Genomic DNA, 15337 nt, shown 5'->3' on the forward strand with positions numbered 1-15337 from the left:
CGAGGGGCGGCTATTCGGAAAATACAGAGAGATGATAAAGCGACATGCACTATCCGGGAGGGAAAACTCACGACTCGACGGCTGAAGATGGCACAGAGCAAAAGGAACCTCGGACACGACGGCGAGGAGAAAGGCGTCTTCTCCTCATGACCGTGGAACCAAACCCCTACATGCAGAAAACTACTGTCCTACTACATACAGGTTCTGGAGTGCAAGAGAGAGAGGAGAACGAAGTAATTGACAATGGTTTTTGCAGTTGAGCTAGAGTAGGGGGGAGGGTAGGGGGGGGACATGGCGTGGCGGAACATAGGTCGCTGCAGAGGGAGCACGGGGACGCTTGGGCTCGCCTTTGGCATGTATCCCTTTCGGCCCAATACAGAAGCACGACTCGGCTCTTTCGTTGCACGACTAGCTTTAGCGGTAGGATGCAAAGGCGCGCGTAAACGGCTCCCACGGGCACGGCTCAGGTCTAGTTCCACAGTGACGACAGCGGGTGCTCTTGGTCAACTCTCCCGGCTCTCATCCATGTAGCAAAGGATGAATCCTCAACGCTGCCTGGGTTCTTCACCTGTACACGACGTTCGCTCGTTTCTTTTTTAAGCCTTCTCTTCACACCAGACGTGGACGGGACAGCATCGCCGCCTTCTCCAGCTCCCGCTCTACGGCCGTGCGGGAAGGGTCGCTAGTTGTCCATCTACAGTCCCAGTCCTCCACCCCCTGTGTCCCCCTGTTCCCCGTCCTAGAGATTGTCTTGAGCTCAGAAAACCGTATTCCCATACCAAATCTGTGTCGAGGGCGCCCTTCATTCGCCAAGCTCCCTCGCCCATCTTTCCTCGTCAGTCCGAGTGCTCACGAGCATTTCATCGACTCAGCCGCGCAGCCAGCACGTTGCCCTGCAGCCTGCTCGCCTGCGCCATGGGAGGCAGATAGCCGGGCGATGCCCTCCGCGAGCCGGGTCGTTGCCCCGCGGCGAGATACTCGACGGCCTCCAGCCTCCTCTTCTCGAACGCGTAGCTGCGCTCTCGTTCCCTCTGCACCTGCCGGAGCCGCGCCTGATGCTCAGCCTCGGCCTCGCGTAGCCGCCGCCGCCTCTCTGCCGCCTCCCGCATGCGTTTCTCCGTCTTATGGCACGCGGCATCGAGCTTCTGGGCGATAGCGGGGCTCGCCAGCTCCAGCTGCGGCCGGTGCTCTGCGCGTGGCTTTGAGGACCCTCCCCAAAAGCAGCGGAATATCAGCTTGGTCTGGTTCGTGGGGTCCTGGCCTCCCCATATCATCAAGGAGTCACCGTCGTTGATCCTGGTCCAGTAGTGAGACGGTGCGTTTGGATGCTTTGCGTCCGACGAGGCCAAGGTATAGCCATTGATTCGGATCCCGAGCGTAGCCTTTGTTGAAATCCAAAAATGATACGTTTCGTCGTCAGCCGAAGAGGTTGTTTGCCAAGGATGCTTCATCTTGGAAGGGTCCTTGGACGGGTCGTAACCCTCCTTCCAGAGCATAATCTTGAAAGCACACTTGGGCACTCTTGGTTCCAGCCGCTCTTTGAAGACCTCTGTGTTTTCGGGGCCCCTGCCAAAGGAAGCCAGTGAGTCAGTGATGGGGAAGGAGATGCCTTGAATGCATGATTCGGGAAGTGACTCAACCACAGCGATGGCTCGACTCGACGTGGGGTCCACCTGTACCGGCACCACAATCTGCGTATCCGGGAGCTGTGTCTGTGGGCCAGACCTAGCTGCGACGGGAGCGGCCGTTGAGGGGATGTCCAGTGTGTCGTCGGCGGCGTTGCGGTCCCCCGGTCTCAGTCCCGGGGCCCCGGGAAGCGCCGTCGCCCCGTTCTGGTTGGACGGCCCGAGGCTGGGCGGAAAGTACTTCATCGCCAGATCCCAAAGCGGTGATTTGTCGGGGCCTAACTCTTCCCCCCTATCCCGCGCTGCTTGCGAGAACGCGTCGTACTGAAGCTGGGTCATTTCGGGATATTGCAGATGCCACGTCGTGCGATCTTGCTCCCAAAACGTAATCTTGTTCACGGGGCCGTCGATTTGTCGGCCGGAGCCGAGTCTCTTGATCTGGGGGATGCGGGCCAGCAGTTTGAATTCGCGGACAACGTCCTCGGTAACGTCATCGTCCCCGTCCGACTTGAGTCTCTTGAGGGTGGGTTTACCGGGCGGAGTATTCTCATCAAACTCGTCGCTGACCTCGTGCGATGAGGGTTTGCGCTTGCTTGAATTCGGATCCATGGACGACTGCGACAGGGAGTTGAACGAGATCGCGGGACTTTCAGTCTTGGATTCTTTGCCGCCCAGGCTTTGTGATGCAACATCTTCCACCAGACTCTGCAACTGATCCGTAGACTGGTTTGGATAGATGGACGTCTGGTTGTAGACGTAGGCTTGGCCATTCTTACCTCCGATGGTGGTGGAATCTTCGGAATCGTACTCTTGGTTCTGATGTGAATCTAGGATTTCGGTTTCACCCATGCTCATCTCGGCGGGGATTCTGAGAAGGTCGGCTGGAAGGGCTCCCGAGCTGCCTACTGCCGAGACACCAACCTCTCCGAATAGCCGAGGTGGCGGCGGACGCTGTGTGACGAAGTCGTTTTCCTTCTCGGACTCGTCGCCTTCGGAGTCGCTTATGCGGTCGTCATCGTATGCCGCGGGATGAAACTGGGACGGCTCAATCTCAACGTCCTCGTCGTCCGTAATGACGTCGTACGACTGAGATGCCTCAATGACGGAGCCTGGCCCCCCCAACCAGGCATGGCTCTCGAGCTCCGGAATGGTTGCGCGATTCTCGGGGCGTCGTTGCAGCAGGCGGTGCAAAAAGTCAATGCCTTGCTCGGCCACTTGATACCTTTCGAGGGGCGAGATGTTGAGCATCGTTGTCATGATTTTATGCAGCAGTTCCGAGTGACTGATGCCCGACTTGACAGGGTACGGCGGCGAGCCCGTCAGAGTAAAAAACAAGACACCACCGAGCGACCAGATGTCCACTGCGTGGCTGTACCGTTGACCAGGCACGCGGCGCATCTTCTTGCCGCGACTCCGGACCCCGTTGTCGTCGTACTCGGCGTACTCGGTGTACACCTCGGGCGCGCAGTACAGCAGAGTGCCACAAAAGGTCCTGAGAAAGGTCTGCTCGGTGTCGACCATCTTGGACAGACCGAAGTCCGTCAGCTTGACATCGAGGGGGTCGAGTGTGTTGATGAGGATGTTGTCGGGCTTAACGTCGCGGTGGGTGATGTTGTTGGCGTGAAGGTAGCCCAGGGCACTCAGCAGTTGCCGGGCCATGGTCTGGGCCATGTCTTCTGGGAAGGCCCCGTCGTCCGAGACGAGCTTTCCCAAGTCGCCACCCGGGACAAACTCCATTATGATGATGAGCAATCGATCCTCCCAGTCTATGTTTTCCATGTAGCGCACAATATTTGGCTGGTCACGCGTCAGTGAGATGAGGGGCCGGAGGAGGCCAGGGCCGGGCTCACATGTTGGACCCTTCGCATGATCTTCATCTCGTTTTCCACTTTTTGATCCAGCACGCCATTCTTCATGAACCGACGCTTCTCAATCTCCTTTGCGGCATACGGCTTTCCGTCGTACTTGGACGTGACTCTGTACACGACGGCGAAAGCGCCCTGGCCCACTTTCTTTATCCGGTTGTAGGTGCCGGAGCCGGTCCATTCTCTGCGCATGACGGCCTGCTTGTCCTTGCGCTTGGAGGGCGAAGGAAGCGAGCCTTGGGCAGTGGTAGGTTCGGGGCCCGCCTTCCGCACCACCGGATCGCCAGGCGTCTTGAACAGGTCAACGTGGCCGCCGGTGCGAGGGGCCGTCTTGAGGCCATGCCTCGCGAAGTACTCTTCCACCTTTGCAATGTAGGCCCGGTCGTAGTCATCGTCGCGGCGAGGGATTCGGACGAGGAAGGTCAGGTCGCGGTTCAAGTCGTGGAGGAGTACTCTGATGATGCAGCCGGAGCTTAGCACCCATCTGGTGACGGGGTTGGCGCCGTTCTTTGGCTTGCTGGACAGGAGCCTTGTGTCGACAAAGGTGCCATTGGTCGACTGATCCTCGATCATGACGTTGCCGTACTCGTTGACGTAGATGCGGAAGTGGACATTGCTGACCCTCTTGAGGGGGTCGTTGACAAAGACGATGTCGCATCGAGCAGCGTTCCTGCCAAAGGCAAAGCCGGCGGCAGGGTTCTTGACATGGGCGGACAAGCGCAGCTTGATGGAATAGTCGCCGTGGCTCGTGGGGTTCGACTCGAAGCGGCTGGCATGGTCCTCGAGCTCGTAATCGGGCTCGACACCATCGGCCTCGTCCTTGCCGATGATGTGCGGCGAGCCCTCTTGGGCTAGTCTTTGGATTTCCTGCCGGGTGGGGTCGGAACGGGGGTAGAGTACGCAGATGATGTCAGAGACGTCATCGTCAGAGAAGCCCGAGTTCTGCTTGCCCACTCGGCGCGGGTCGAGGACGTTCTGGGTTGCTTCGGCAGAGCATGTCAGGTTGGAGGAGGTCGTGGAATGAGGGAGCGCGCGTACCTTGGGTGGGCTCGTCGCCGTCCATTGGGAGCGGCCCGACAAGGCAGCGGCCAGAAAGGATCCAGGCTGTCGCGCGGGGGGCTGCCAAGATGAGGCAGACGAGGCAGACGAGGCGTCAGTATACCAAGGTTGCTCGTCGTCAGGTGGGGGATCAGTCAGGGCGGGCTTGGGGGGGCGGTCGTGGGCGAGGTCGCGGTCGAAAGGGCGCGTGGTCGCGTGGCCTGGGCGGGGCAGTAAATAGGTGATGCTGAATAAAAAATGTGTCTGCCTCATCAGCGGCTCGCGGAGGGTGAAGTGGAGAGAAGTCAACAAGGTCAAGGACGAGAAAAAGAAAGGAAAGGAGAGGGAAAGGGACGGATCGCAGTACCGTACTGAAGATGAAGAGAAGAGAGAAGGCATGTCGTCAAGGTACAGAGGTACCCACTCGCAAGCATGTACCGGCCACATAGTCCCGGCTATGCGCGGGTACATGGTCATGGGACGAGAGGCGAGGCGAACTGCAGGCGCCTTGGATAAATACAGGCCGCAAAGTAGGTACTTGTCTACAGGGCTGGGGGGCACTGGCGGCCAAGTGCCGTCTGCAGCTGGAAACTTACACGACGGGCAACTCCGCTGCCCTGTGCCTGAATGACACCGGGTATGCACACGTGCATCTTGTGACACATGGACAGCTGAAGCACGAGACCCACGGGAAGTGTCTGCTCTACAGAAATGAGGTCAACACGACACACGCCACACCCCGAGGGGCCCCGGCTGGGGGGAAATGGAAGCCAGGGGAGCCCCGCCCGCCCCGGGCCACCGGCTCCGGCCCTACTACCCGCGCCGTTTCAGGGGTCTGGGGGATGCAAGTACAGTAGGTAATTACGGCGTATGTAAACTCGTCAATACATCATTAATTACCACGTCGTCCAAAGAGGCAGCTACTCCGCCAACGACGCAAACAAGGCCAAAGATAACACAGTGCAGCATCTCTCCACCTCTTCACTCCACCACGGCTGCGTCTGTGCAAGCCTTCCCACCGGGTATTTCCCACCGGGTACAGAAACCTGTCACGGCCGTGTATTCCATGACATTCCACAGTCGTGTATGTAGTCTTCAGTTTTTAAAAACATTGTTTTCCGCATCCAAATATGTATGAGCGCCTTTGATGTCGTCGGCTTTCCTGCCTAATCCAGACAACACCAGATGCGATAACAAAACAAAAGGTATCTTTCATATACCAGAAACGATTCTTGCCCTTGACACTGTCGTCTTTCCCTCGTAAAACGCCCAGACGTACGAACATAATCAATCCAATGCCTCCTCCTATGCGTTAGTGTGCTCACCATATGCTGCCATCTCCCTCCCCGCCAACAAGGCAGTCAGACGCAACTCCCTTTGACACATTCTCAGCTCCGTCTTCTAGAAAGCTTGCCCTTGATACTGAGGTTGCAGGTTCCGCGCATTCTGCACAGGCCCTGGGCCAGGTCCGTATCGTCCATCAGATGGTGAATGTGCCCCGTTCCGTAGCGGGCGCGAGAAGCTACCAGCCCCTGCTCCCATCGGATTCGTGGGACCTCCGTGTTGTGGGGGTGGCGGCCCATCTGCCCTGCCTCCAGCGTAGTAAAGGGGCTGCGGGCTGGGAGATCTCGATCCCATATTTCCGGGTGATCCCGCCGTGAGATTTCCTCCGTACGTGTACTGTGGTGAAGTCACCGGCGCCGTGCGTTGCTGCATCAACTATTCAGGTGTCAGCCGTTGAGTTTCTGCGCCTGAATGTGCTCCGCCACGGTTCATTGTGCTTGATCCTCGAGATCCTATCTTGCAAGTAGTGGCACCGGTCCAGGGGACTGACGCCCAGCATGATCGCTTGCTTGTTCTGGATGCTTCGACCTCTGCGCTTGATCAGGGACAACGGGACCGGCAGGGGCCGGGACCAACTTCCGAGGCACCCGGACGGTGCGATTGTCAACAGCAGGGCCAGAATTTACCTCGGGAACGTCAAACTCGGGGTTGCGTCGTGCCGGTGCCTCACCGGGACCCATGGGCCTCAGGGGCCCTGCTCGTTGGCGATCGGAGGACCCGCGTCCGTCATGCGAATGGTCGGGGCCCATGCCGGAATAACTACCGTTGTGGTAGTTGTCCGGGCCGCCATATCCGGGACCTTGCTGGTGCGGCGGCGGGGGCTGTCGTCTATCGGGGGGAGGACCGCCACGGTGGGCGTCGGAAGCGTAATGATCAATGATGTCGTTGGGCGTGATGCTCTGGTGCGTCTTGGGCGGCAGCGGCTTTCGTGACGGATGAAAGTTTGGGGGAGGGCCGCCCCGGCCCTGAGGGCCCGGATAAGGTCTAGGGCCAGGACCAGGCCCATAATTGCCGTGGTGCTCGTGATAGGGCGGGCCGTGGCCGGGTGGGGGGCGCTGGTTGGGTCGCCCACGTCCTTGTGGAGGAGGCGGGCCTCCAGGTCCGCCAGGCGGAGGGCGATGTTGGTCTGGCCGAAAGTTTGGGTGGTGCGGATTAGGGGACCGAGGTGGTCCCGGGGGATGAGGTGGGCGGCGTCCGTCAGCCGTGTGTGGGCGTGGTGCGTAGTTGGGATCGTTCATCATGTTGGGATGGCCGTGGGGAGGATAGGCCATGGGCGACCTGGACCGTTGGTTGGGGATGCCGTGAGGTGGCGGGGGCAGTCTGCCAGACGGTCGGTCTTGGCTGGTCGGGCTCAGAGCTTCGCGTGAACCGTACTGGTTAGCAGACGTTCCTCGAGGGTCGGCGTGTAGATATACCGATGGGCCAGCTGACACACCATCCTCGGCATGTCTTGTCGGAGGCATGTCGTCGGCGTTGGAGATACCCCCAGCCTTGGCCATCTGATCTAGCGTTGTGCTGGACAGACGGCTGTTGGCACGTCGGAGCTCGGGGGAGTGATATGCCTTGCTGGTGGGGCGCGCCTGTGGTCCGTGATTAAAGGCCGGCGGGCGCGAGACGGGCTCCGGGGTCTGCATGTTACGCATGCCCTCGAGATCCCGCATTTCCGGCGGGGGAGAGTTACCGAGTTCTTCATCTGAGCTTCCTGGTTCTCCAGACGGCTGCCGGTCCCGGGGGGTACCGTAGACGTTCGGAGAGAAGTTGCTGCCGCCCAGCTCAGGATCTGACGCGTTGTGCAGGGGGTGAGGTTGGGCTGTTCCCGGCATAGGCGGGTGCATGCGGCGATCAGGAAGCGCCGTATCTGTCCGGGACCCTCCTCCATTCAAGGAGAAGGATCGCGAGGACCGTACAGACACTTGGTTGTTGTTGAAGCCGACCCTGGGCTTGACGCCGTTGGCTCCGGCACCTCCACCGCTGAGTCTCGCACTGGATCTGCTCGCGCTTCGAGAGTGGGACCTGGTGCCATCTTCGATGGCGTTCATCCTCGTGCCAGTGGCGTCCTTGAGCCGCTTCCTCCACTCCTTCTCGGTCCAGGCCGCGCTGCCATCATCGAGAATAAGCGTCGAGACGTCAAGGGGTTCCAAGTAGCCATAGCGCTTGTGTTTGGGCAATGCAAACATGAGGGATCTGGGGTCAAGCACGCTTGCGACGAGCCTGCCGGGACGGCCATAAAGGCAAAAGGTGTCCCACGTCGGGAAGAGGAAGCGCAGCAGCATCTCGAATCCGCTGACGGCAGGATGAGTCTCGGGCATGATGAAGATGAAGCCCTCGGTGGAGGAGGGAGGATCCGAGTGGACGGTGACGTGGCCCTCAACCTTGAGAAGCGTCGAGGCGTCGACCAAGGACTTGGCCTGTGGGTAGATGGCGTAGGCCGAGTAGGCGTCGGTGATGGTGGCAATGGGTTGAGCCTTCTTTTGTTTCTTGCCGTCTTTCCTTGTGTCGTAAAACCTAATGTCGCCCTTGAGAGCGGGAACGGCGGAGCGGTCGTAGGGCGACCTCTTCTTCATCTCCTTTTGAAGCTTTGCGTACTCCTTCTCATCCGGAGGAGTAATGACACACCAGCATCGCCTCCACGGGACGCCGGCGCCGAAGCGGACTCGTACCCACTCCTCCGTCTTGAAACGCGACCGTTCCATGATGACATTGATGTTGTTCAAAGTCTTGCCCTTGCCGGCGACGAGGGCGCCAGTGTAGGCCTCCTGGAGGGTGGAATGCTCGTACATGGCGAGGCGAATGCCGGCCGTCCACTGGATAAGGGAGTGATGTGAGTTGAAGTGGAGCAGGTATCGGTTCCGACCGGCCGTGGAGATGCTGAGGATATTCTGTAGAGGCTGCTCGTCGCTGGAGCGCGTCGGCAGAGAATCAATCTGCGAGAGTGTCAGCATGGCGACGCCGTCTGACGCGTGGGGACCACCCACCATTTTGATTGACGCGTCGGTGAGGTTGATAAACTTGGGAAGGACTTCGCCGTCCTCGCCGGCGGCGTCCAGCTCGGCTGCATCCCATAGTGACAAGACGGTGCCGACGAGCTGCGCAAAGCACTCGGTCCACGTCCTGTCAGGATTGGGCTTGCCCTCTGCATGAATGTCAGTCAGGGAAACATGAGAGACGTCGAGAAGGCGGGTAGGGGCCAAGACGTACGGGAGTTTTGGTCATCGAGCTTGAGAAAGTAGCCCTCCTGGTAGAGCTTGTTGGAGTGGCTATTGAGAAAGGTGAAGATGGGCTGCAGCTCGGGTATCGTGTCCTCGTTGATATCCATGAGGGGCGGCTGGTAGGTCTGGACCATGGACATGGGACGCGAGGTGCTGCGCGGGCGCTGGCTGGGGCTGTTGTTGCGAGGGGAGCCGTTTACGGGCGTGCCATAATCCGGGTGCGAGGGGGGCGTGACGGGACGGCGCACAGAGTCGAGGTGCTGCTGGGTAAGGAAGGACTCGGGCGTGTGTTTGCCGGATTGCTCGTTGGGGGGCGACGACGAGGGCGACGGCGACCTGGTACCAGTGGAAAACTGGGACATAAACGAGAGGACTAGAAGGCGGCGGTTGCGCAAATTAGTAGCAGTCAGCATTGGCAGGAAAGAGGGGGCATAAGTGGCTCGGCTCATCCAGGGCGCGCGCGTGCAGGCAACCAAAGGTACAAGCGACTAATAACAATAATAAAGCATAAGACGTCTCCATCCGCGATGGACGAGTACCTCGAGGGTTCTGGGGCCGGCGGCAGGGGTCGTGGCTCGTCGGCGACGCTGGAATGAACATATGGAGCACCAACCTCGATTGCGACCCATACTTGCGGCTCGCTATTGCTGCGCTGCCACACTTGCTGGAGACCGACTCACGACACTGTCTTGTATGCGCTAGCGGGGGTCCTGCCTGGTTCGGCGACGAGAGCGGGCGGGACGGGGGCGCACGCAGAGAGTGAGAAGAGAGAGAGGGCGACGGCGACGGCGACGGCAAGGGCGAGGGCGAGCAGAGTGAGTTGGAGGGAGACGGCGAAGAAGCGTTTGCAAGAGAGAAAAGAGAGGAAAGAGAGACGAGGTAGGGAGGAAGAAGGAGAAGGGAAAAAAGCTGAGACAAAGGGTGATGTGGTGTGTGGTGTGGTGTGGGGGGAGGACACCAAGAAAAGTCGACGAGAGGCCCGACGTGGAGAAGAAAGGAGAGGGCGATGACGAGGCAGTAGAGGAAAAGAAAACCTGCTGGCCAAAACCGGTTGGTTGGCGGTGAGGCGGAGGCGCAGGAGCTACGGCGGCAGCGAACGACGGACGGCGAGGCGGAGCCGCGGGCTGCCGGGTCGGTCGGCGACAAAAGAATTCGATGATGATGATGGTGTCTCTGTAGCTCTCAAGCAATAGGCTAGCCACGTACCGCTCGCTCCGTGCGTGTCTGGCAACCAACGCTCGCTCGCGTGTCTAGGCCGGGCGGGTATGAGCCAAGGAAAAATGGTGGTGGGTAATGGCAGGGGGTAGCTGGAAACAGCCCGGCACCGAGTTACTGGGAGGTAGCGGGCAGCAACAGCGAGGCCAAGGCGATTCAGCTCCCCGGGTTGTGCGGCTGGAGCTGCTGCCCTGATCCTGTTTGCTGCTGCTGCTGCTGCCGCCGCTGCTGCCAAGCGAGGCGCAGGCCAAGGAAGGAAGCAGTCGCGCTACATGGTAGTCTGGACAGGCCTGCCACCTGGTACGAAGTGCCTACGCTCATACGGAATACTACCTTGGGTAGGGTACTTATTTACCTATTCGTATAGGTACCTATATAGGTAGATACTTAGGTACGATAGGTAGGTAAGTACCTATGGACGGGAGAGACTCCCCCTGTCTCGCAGAGTACGTATATACTTTTGATGGTGACCTGGCGCGGGCTCTTTTCGCCGTCGGGGCATCGGATGAAATGTCGCAGAAAAAGGCGTCACGCGAGACAAGTCAGATGGCCTCCCAACATGCACGCTTGCACCCCACAATCGTTTTGTTTCCTCGCCCATATGCGAATTCGACGTGAGAGGGGGGTGGTGCTGACGCGGTTGATAAAAAGAGAACCTAGACGGCCTTTGTCTGCGACGTCACCATCTCGCAGCCCGCATCGCAGCATGGCACCGAGGCGGCCCAATGGACGAGACAATGGACGAGACAGTGTGTGGCTCCGCAGCCGACTGTGTGCGTATAGGCGCCGGGGCCATTAAATGCGCATGTTACCTTGCAATGCTGGGTAGAGGTATAATGGATTTGGACTGCGCCTACAAAGTATTCGACGGGATCGGCCACGGCACGACACTCTCAAAAGTAAGCATAACTTAGGGTAATGTACGAGCATCCAGCCGCCCGCTCGCTGCCTGGGGCAGACAATCATCCCTAAAGTAAAGGGGAAATGAGGTACGGACCAGTCTTTTACCGTATTCAGACGGTAGTCGTCACTCTCCATCCACGCGACAAGCGCGTGGCGGCTAGAAAGAAACAGGCACGGACAATCCCCGTGTCCAACACGCGTTATCTCAGCCGCCCTGACATGACAGACGGTACTTGTTGCATGCTGACGCCGTGGCTGCGAGTGCGAGTACAGAATGGTCCGTGCCAATCCGTAGAGTATGCACGGAGTACCTTGTACGGAGTACGGGGCTGCCGGAGCGAAAGAAACAGCCCAGGGGAATGGAGGCTTGGCGTGCGGCAGGAGCCAGCCGCAGAGGAAGGAGGAAGGACTGCAACCGCCCAGAACCGCAACCCAGCAGAGTGGGCTCAGTCATCAGGCGAGCGAGCGTCAGTCCAGCCGCCAAACAAGTCAATCAATCACATCAGCGCCAGTGCATGTACATGCAGAGTACTTGGCGGGGGCGGGCTCCTCATCAACTCATCAACTCATCCATGCAAGCCATCGCATTTGCCGATGCGCCGATGTTCGAATCATGACGCCTGGTGGGAACAAAGAGGTGCAAATATAGGTTTCCAAGGCAAGGCAGCCATCCGTCGTGGCAGCCATTCAACCTGCAGCACCCGGCACTGTGCATCTGTGCCTTGCTTGGTACGCGCACCCTCCCCAACTTCAACGTCTGCCCTCTGCCTCCGTGTCGAAACATGTTCCGGCGGGTTCCGAGCCCTGTCCGGCTAATCCTGGGCCGAGTCCGAGTCCGTTACAACAGTACCTCGTTTCGGTAAGCGCCTTCTCGGCCTGACCACTCGCCCGGGCGTGCCGGAGCATGGACCGGCCACGAGCCCTGTCGCGCCGCCATGCAAGCGCTTGGCGATAATTCTGTCTCGCTCGACGACAGCAATCTGATCAGGCTTGCCCACAAGCGGCGCTAACTACGAAGCACAGTACAGCCAAATAACTGTCGCTTCGTTACAGTTGCCTGCCAAAGTCGGTACCCGCCTTGCAGCAGGCGCGAGATCAACCTATCATATCATCACTGCAGACCAGACCAGACAAGACCAGACCAAAGCGCTTCCTGCGGATGGCGATGATGCTCCCAATCAATCGCCCATTGTTCCCTCCTGGGCTCGCAGTGTGCTCCATCCACCGAACCTCCAAAAGCGCCAACACCCCAAGAATAGTACATACTTTGCTGAATACCACGCTATGCCATTACCGTCTCTTGCTCACCAGCAAAGCAAGCAAGGTTTCTCGAGCTACTTGTTTCTGGTCGGTGACTGGGAGGGGGGTGCAGTGCCTCGGATGCGTGTGCGTCAGTGTAGACGACACCGCAGGCCTCTCCACGGGGGCGCCGAGAGAATGGACAAGTCGACGACGGCCTTGGCGACATTGCTGGCCGGTGCCTTATTTTCATGCATGCCATTTAAGTTACTTCTCTAAATACTCTACTCCGTAGGTGCCCAAAAGCTGTTGGCTCGCGCAGCAACGTGATGGACAAGGCAAAGCTCAGAGACAAATGACGACTGCCCGCTGGGGCATTTCTTGGTTGACGTCATCCCAGCCACCTCGAAAGGCAAAGGCATCGGATGGTTGGGCAGGCCGACGCAGGCGGCTCGACAAATCCCGATGCATCACCGCAACCTCCATCCAACAAACTTTCCACGTCAGCCACGACACACGGCGTGCAGGATTTAAGCATAACCCAGCGTGAAGCTGATATAGACTTTCATCAGGTGCCAGCCAAGACGACGTCTTCCGCCAGCTTCTAAATGCAGGCATCGTAGTCCCCCGACGCATTCGTACAGTTGTGCCTGAGGCACTCGCCTGTAATCATCGCTCTCCCCTGTCTTGCGAGTTGGGGCTCTCGTCACAGCCAGAGGAAGTTGCGCGGCGGCCATGTCGGGAAGTGGGCCAATCAGACGCCCACCCGCACCGAATCTACGGCGCTGAATTGACTTGGAATTCCATGCATTGAGATGGGCAGAACCGTGTCGGGTGCGGAATCGAGGATGAAAGGGGGCTTAGAAGACGCCGCAGAAATAGGGAGCTCGGCAATAAAGGTTCCCGGGCGGCGTCTCCAGGCTAATGAGCGTATGCCGTCGAGAGCCACATTCACCAGCTGCGGAATGGTCGTGGCCAGCGCCGGGCAATCGGTGCCTCCCCCGGACGCGACAAGGATGAGCGGCACGCATGATCAAAAGACTGTCACTCGTCCCCAGTTCGCATTGGGACAATGCCCGAACCGGGATGGGGTCATCCAAGCTCGTCCGGTCTGATCATGCCGCCAACTCGCCCGAGCTGTTTATGCGCTTTAAAAGGTGTCAAGCGTGTGCGGTACGTGGGGGCTTACCTCTCTCCATAGAAAGTGGAATCTCAGCGATAAGCTGATAAAGGCGGTGTCCTTCGCGCTGTCACGTGCCACAACTTGTACCTAAATTGCATGCGCGACGACCGCCATGTAGACCTCAGCCTCTCTCGATGAGCCAACGCGCCGATTACAACCCGGCTTGCCCGCCAAAGAGGCTGCGGTCAGCGACCCCACGGGTTGACGCTGGTGTCCATGGGCGGAATGCGCCCGTCACGTCTCCCAGCGCTGGCGGCCACCCTGACACCTCTTTCGCGACAGCATCGCCTTCTAGGACCCCCGTGGCGGGGCCGCCGTGACCGGCGTTGTGCGTCGTCGTCGCCTTCGTCGTCGCCTTTGCCGTCGCCCGCCAGTCGACCCAAACTTGCGAGGCTGCCCTTCCGGTTCGAGACCGGCATCGGCCTCTTTGCGAAGCGACCGCCTCGGCCCTTTCCCCCGCCTTTCTTGTCGCCGCCCTCGGCGTCCTTCTCCGACCCGCTCAGCACCCATCACCAGAGCCGCCATCGCCAAGGGTACGTCAACGGGGAATTGCTGAGAGGTCTGACCAACGGCGACGATGCAGTGTACGCGAGCGACTTTTTCGTTTGTGCCAATGACGGAGTCGGTGCGTGGGCTGCTCGCCCTCGTGGTCACGCCGGGTAAGCTTCCCCATCCGCAACCCTGCCGTGCCTGGCTGACGAACCACGTAGCCTCTGGTCACGACTGATATTGCATTTCTGGTCTGCCGCCGTCGAGGCAGAGCAAGCAGATTATATCACGCCGGGAGAGTTCCACAGTCCAGATCCCCGAGCCACACTCCAAACGGCGTACGAGCAAACTTTGGATGCCACCGTCCCCCATGATTGGCAAGGCACCACGACGGCCTGCGGTGCCCAGTTGCACTACAAGATGCCAAGCGACGCTGCTGGAAGCGATCCGACACCACTGCTGTACGTGACGAATCTCGGCGACTGCCAGATCATGGTGGTCCGCCCGAGTAAGCAGGACGCCGTATACAAGACAAAGGAGCAATGGCATTGGTTCGACTGCCCGCGACAACTCGGCACCAATAGCCCCGATACGCCAAATGCCAATGCGGTCACTGACGCAGTAGACTTGGAAGTGGGAGACGTTGTGCTCGCAATGAGCGATGGTGTCATCGACAACCTTTGGGGACATGAAATCGTCGATTCAGTCGTCCGAAGCATCGCTGATTGGGAGTCGGCAAAGGGGCGTCATCCCCAGGTAGATCGAACAGGCGGTCGTAACGGAGGCATGACTGCAGCGGCTGAAAACCTTGTCGCCGCAGCCACGGCAATCGCAAAAGACCCATTTGCTGAAAGCCCCTTTATGGAGCATGCGATTGAAGAGGGTCTCGCGAGCGAAGGAGGTTCGTTGGTCCCCAGCTTGACTCTTTGATCCCACACTGACCATCTGAAAACAGGTAAGCTCGACGACATTAGCGTCGTTGCCGCGCTTTGTGTAGAGAACGAGAAGTGATGCAGGACGTAGGTTGCGCTCCGCATCGACAGCTGTACCTATCAACGAAATTCTAGGGGTTCCCGAGCACGAGAACAAACCATGCTTTCCTTTGCTCGGAGCCCAGGATGTCCAGTGAACTAGACAGCGTAGGCGAGCATTGATGTACGAGCTCAAGATGCTCTCCCTCCAGTCTCTCTTGACAAGGCCAGGTTAGGAGAGTACGGAATCAAGGGA

General features: G+C 59.1%; 3 protein-coding genes across 3 annotated transcripts; 1 reads left to right on the forward strand and 2 right to left on the reverse strand.

The window, feature by feature from the left end:
* Positions 1–860: 860 nt before the first annotated feature.
* HRG_05882 (kinase) lies at positions 861–4553 on the reverse strand (the record flags this gene model as incomplete). Its single annotated transcript, XM_044864353.1, has 7 exons — positions 861–1691; positions 1737–1851; positions 1951–2986; positions 3032–3422; positions 3476–3703; positions 3764–4473; positions 4529–4553. The coding sequence occupies 7 exons, from the start codon at positions 4551–4553 to the stop codon at positions 861–863; spliced, it is 3336 nt and encodes a 1111-aa protein (XP_044720885.1).
* A 1698-nt stretch (positions 4554–6251) lies between these two features.
* On the reverse strand, positions 6252–9710 carry HRG_05883 (PH domain-containing protein; the record flags this gene model as incomplete). The annotated part of the gene is made up of 6 exons (XM_044864354.1): positions 6252–6402; positions 6449–7262; positions 7356–8796; positions 8848–9005; positions 9071–9454; positions 9695–9710. 6 exons carry the CDS (start codon positions 9708–9710, stop codon positions 6252–6254), a joined length of 2964 nt encoding a protein of 987 aa, XP_044720886.1.
* Positions 9711–13837: 4127 nt separating this feature from the next.
* On the forward strand, positions 13838–15121 carry HRG_05884 (rRNA-processing protein UTP23; the record flags this gene model as incomplete). Its single annotated transcript, XM_044864355.1, has 3 exons — positions 13838–14280; positions 14332–15011; positions 15066–15121. The coding sequence occupies 3 exons, from the start codon at positions 13838–13840 to the stop codon at positions 15119–15121; spliced, it is 1179 nt and encodes a 392-aa protein (XP_044720887.1).
* Positions 15122–15337: the final 216 nt, after the last annotated feature.

Source organism: Hirsutella rhossiliensis (genome assembly GCF_020360975.1).
Source record: "Hirsutella rhossiliensis strain HR02 chromosome Unknown scaffold00005, whole genome shotgun sequence".
Lineage (NCBI taxonomy): Eukaryota > Fungi > Ascomycota > Sordariomycetes > Hypocreales > Ophiocordycipitaceae > Hirsutella > Hirsutella rhossiliensis.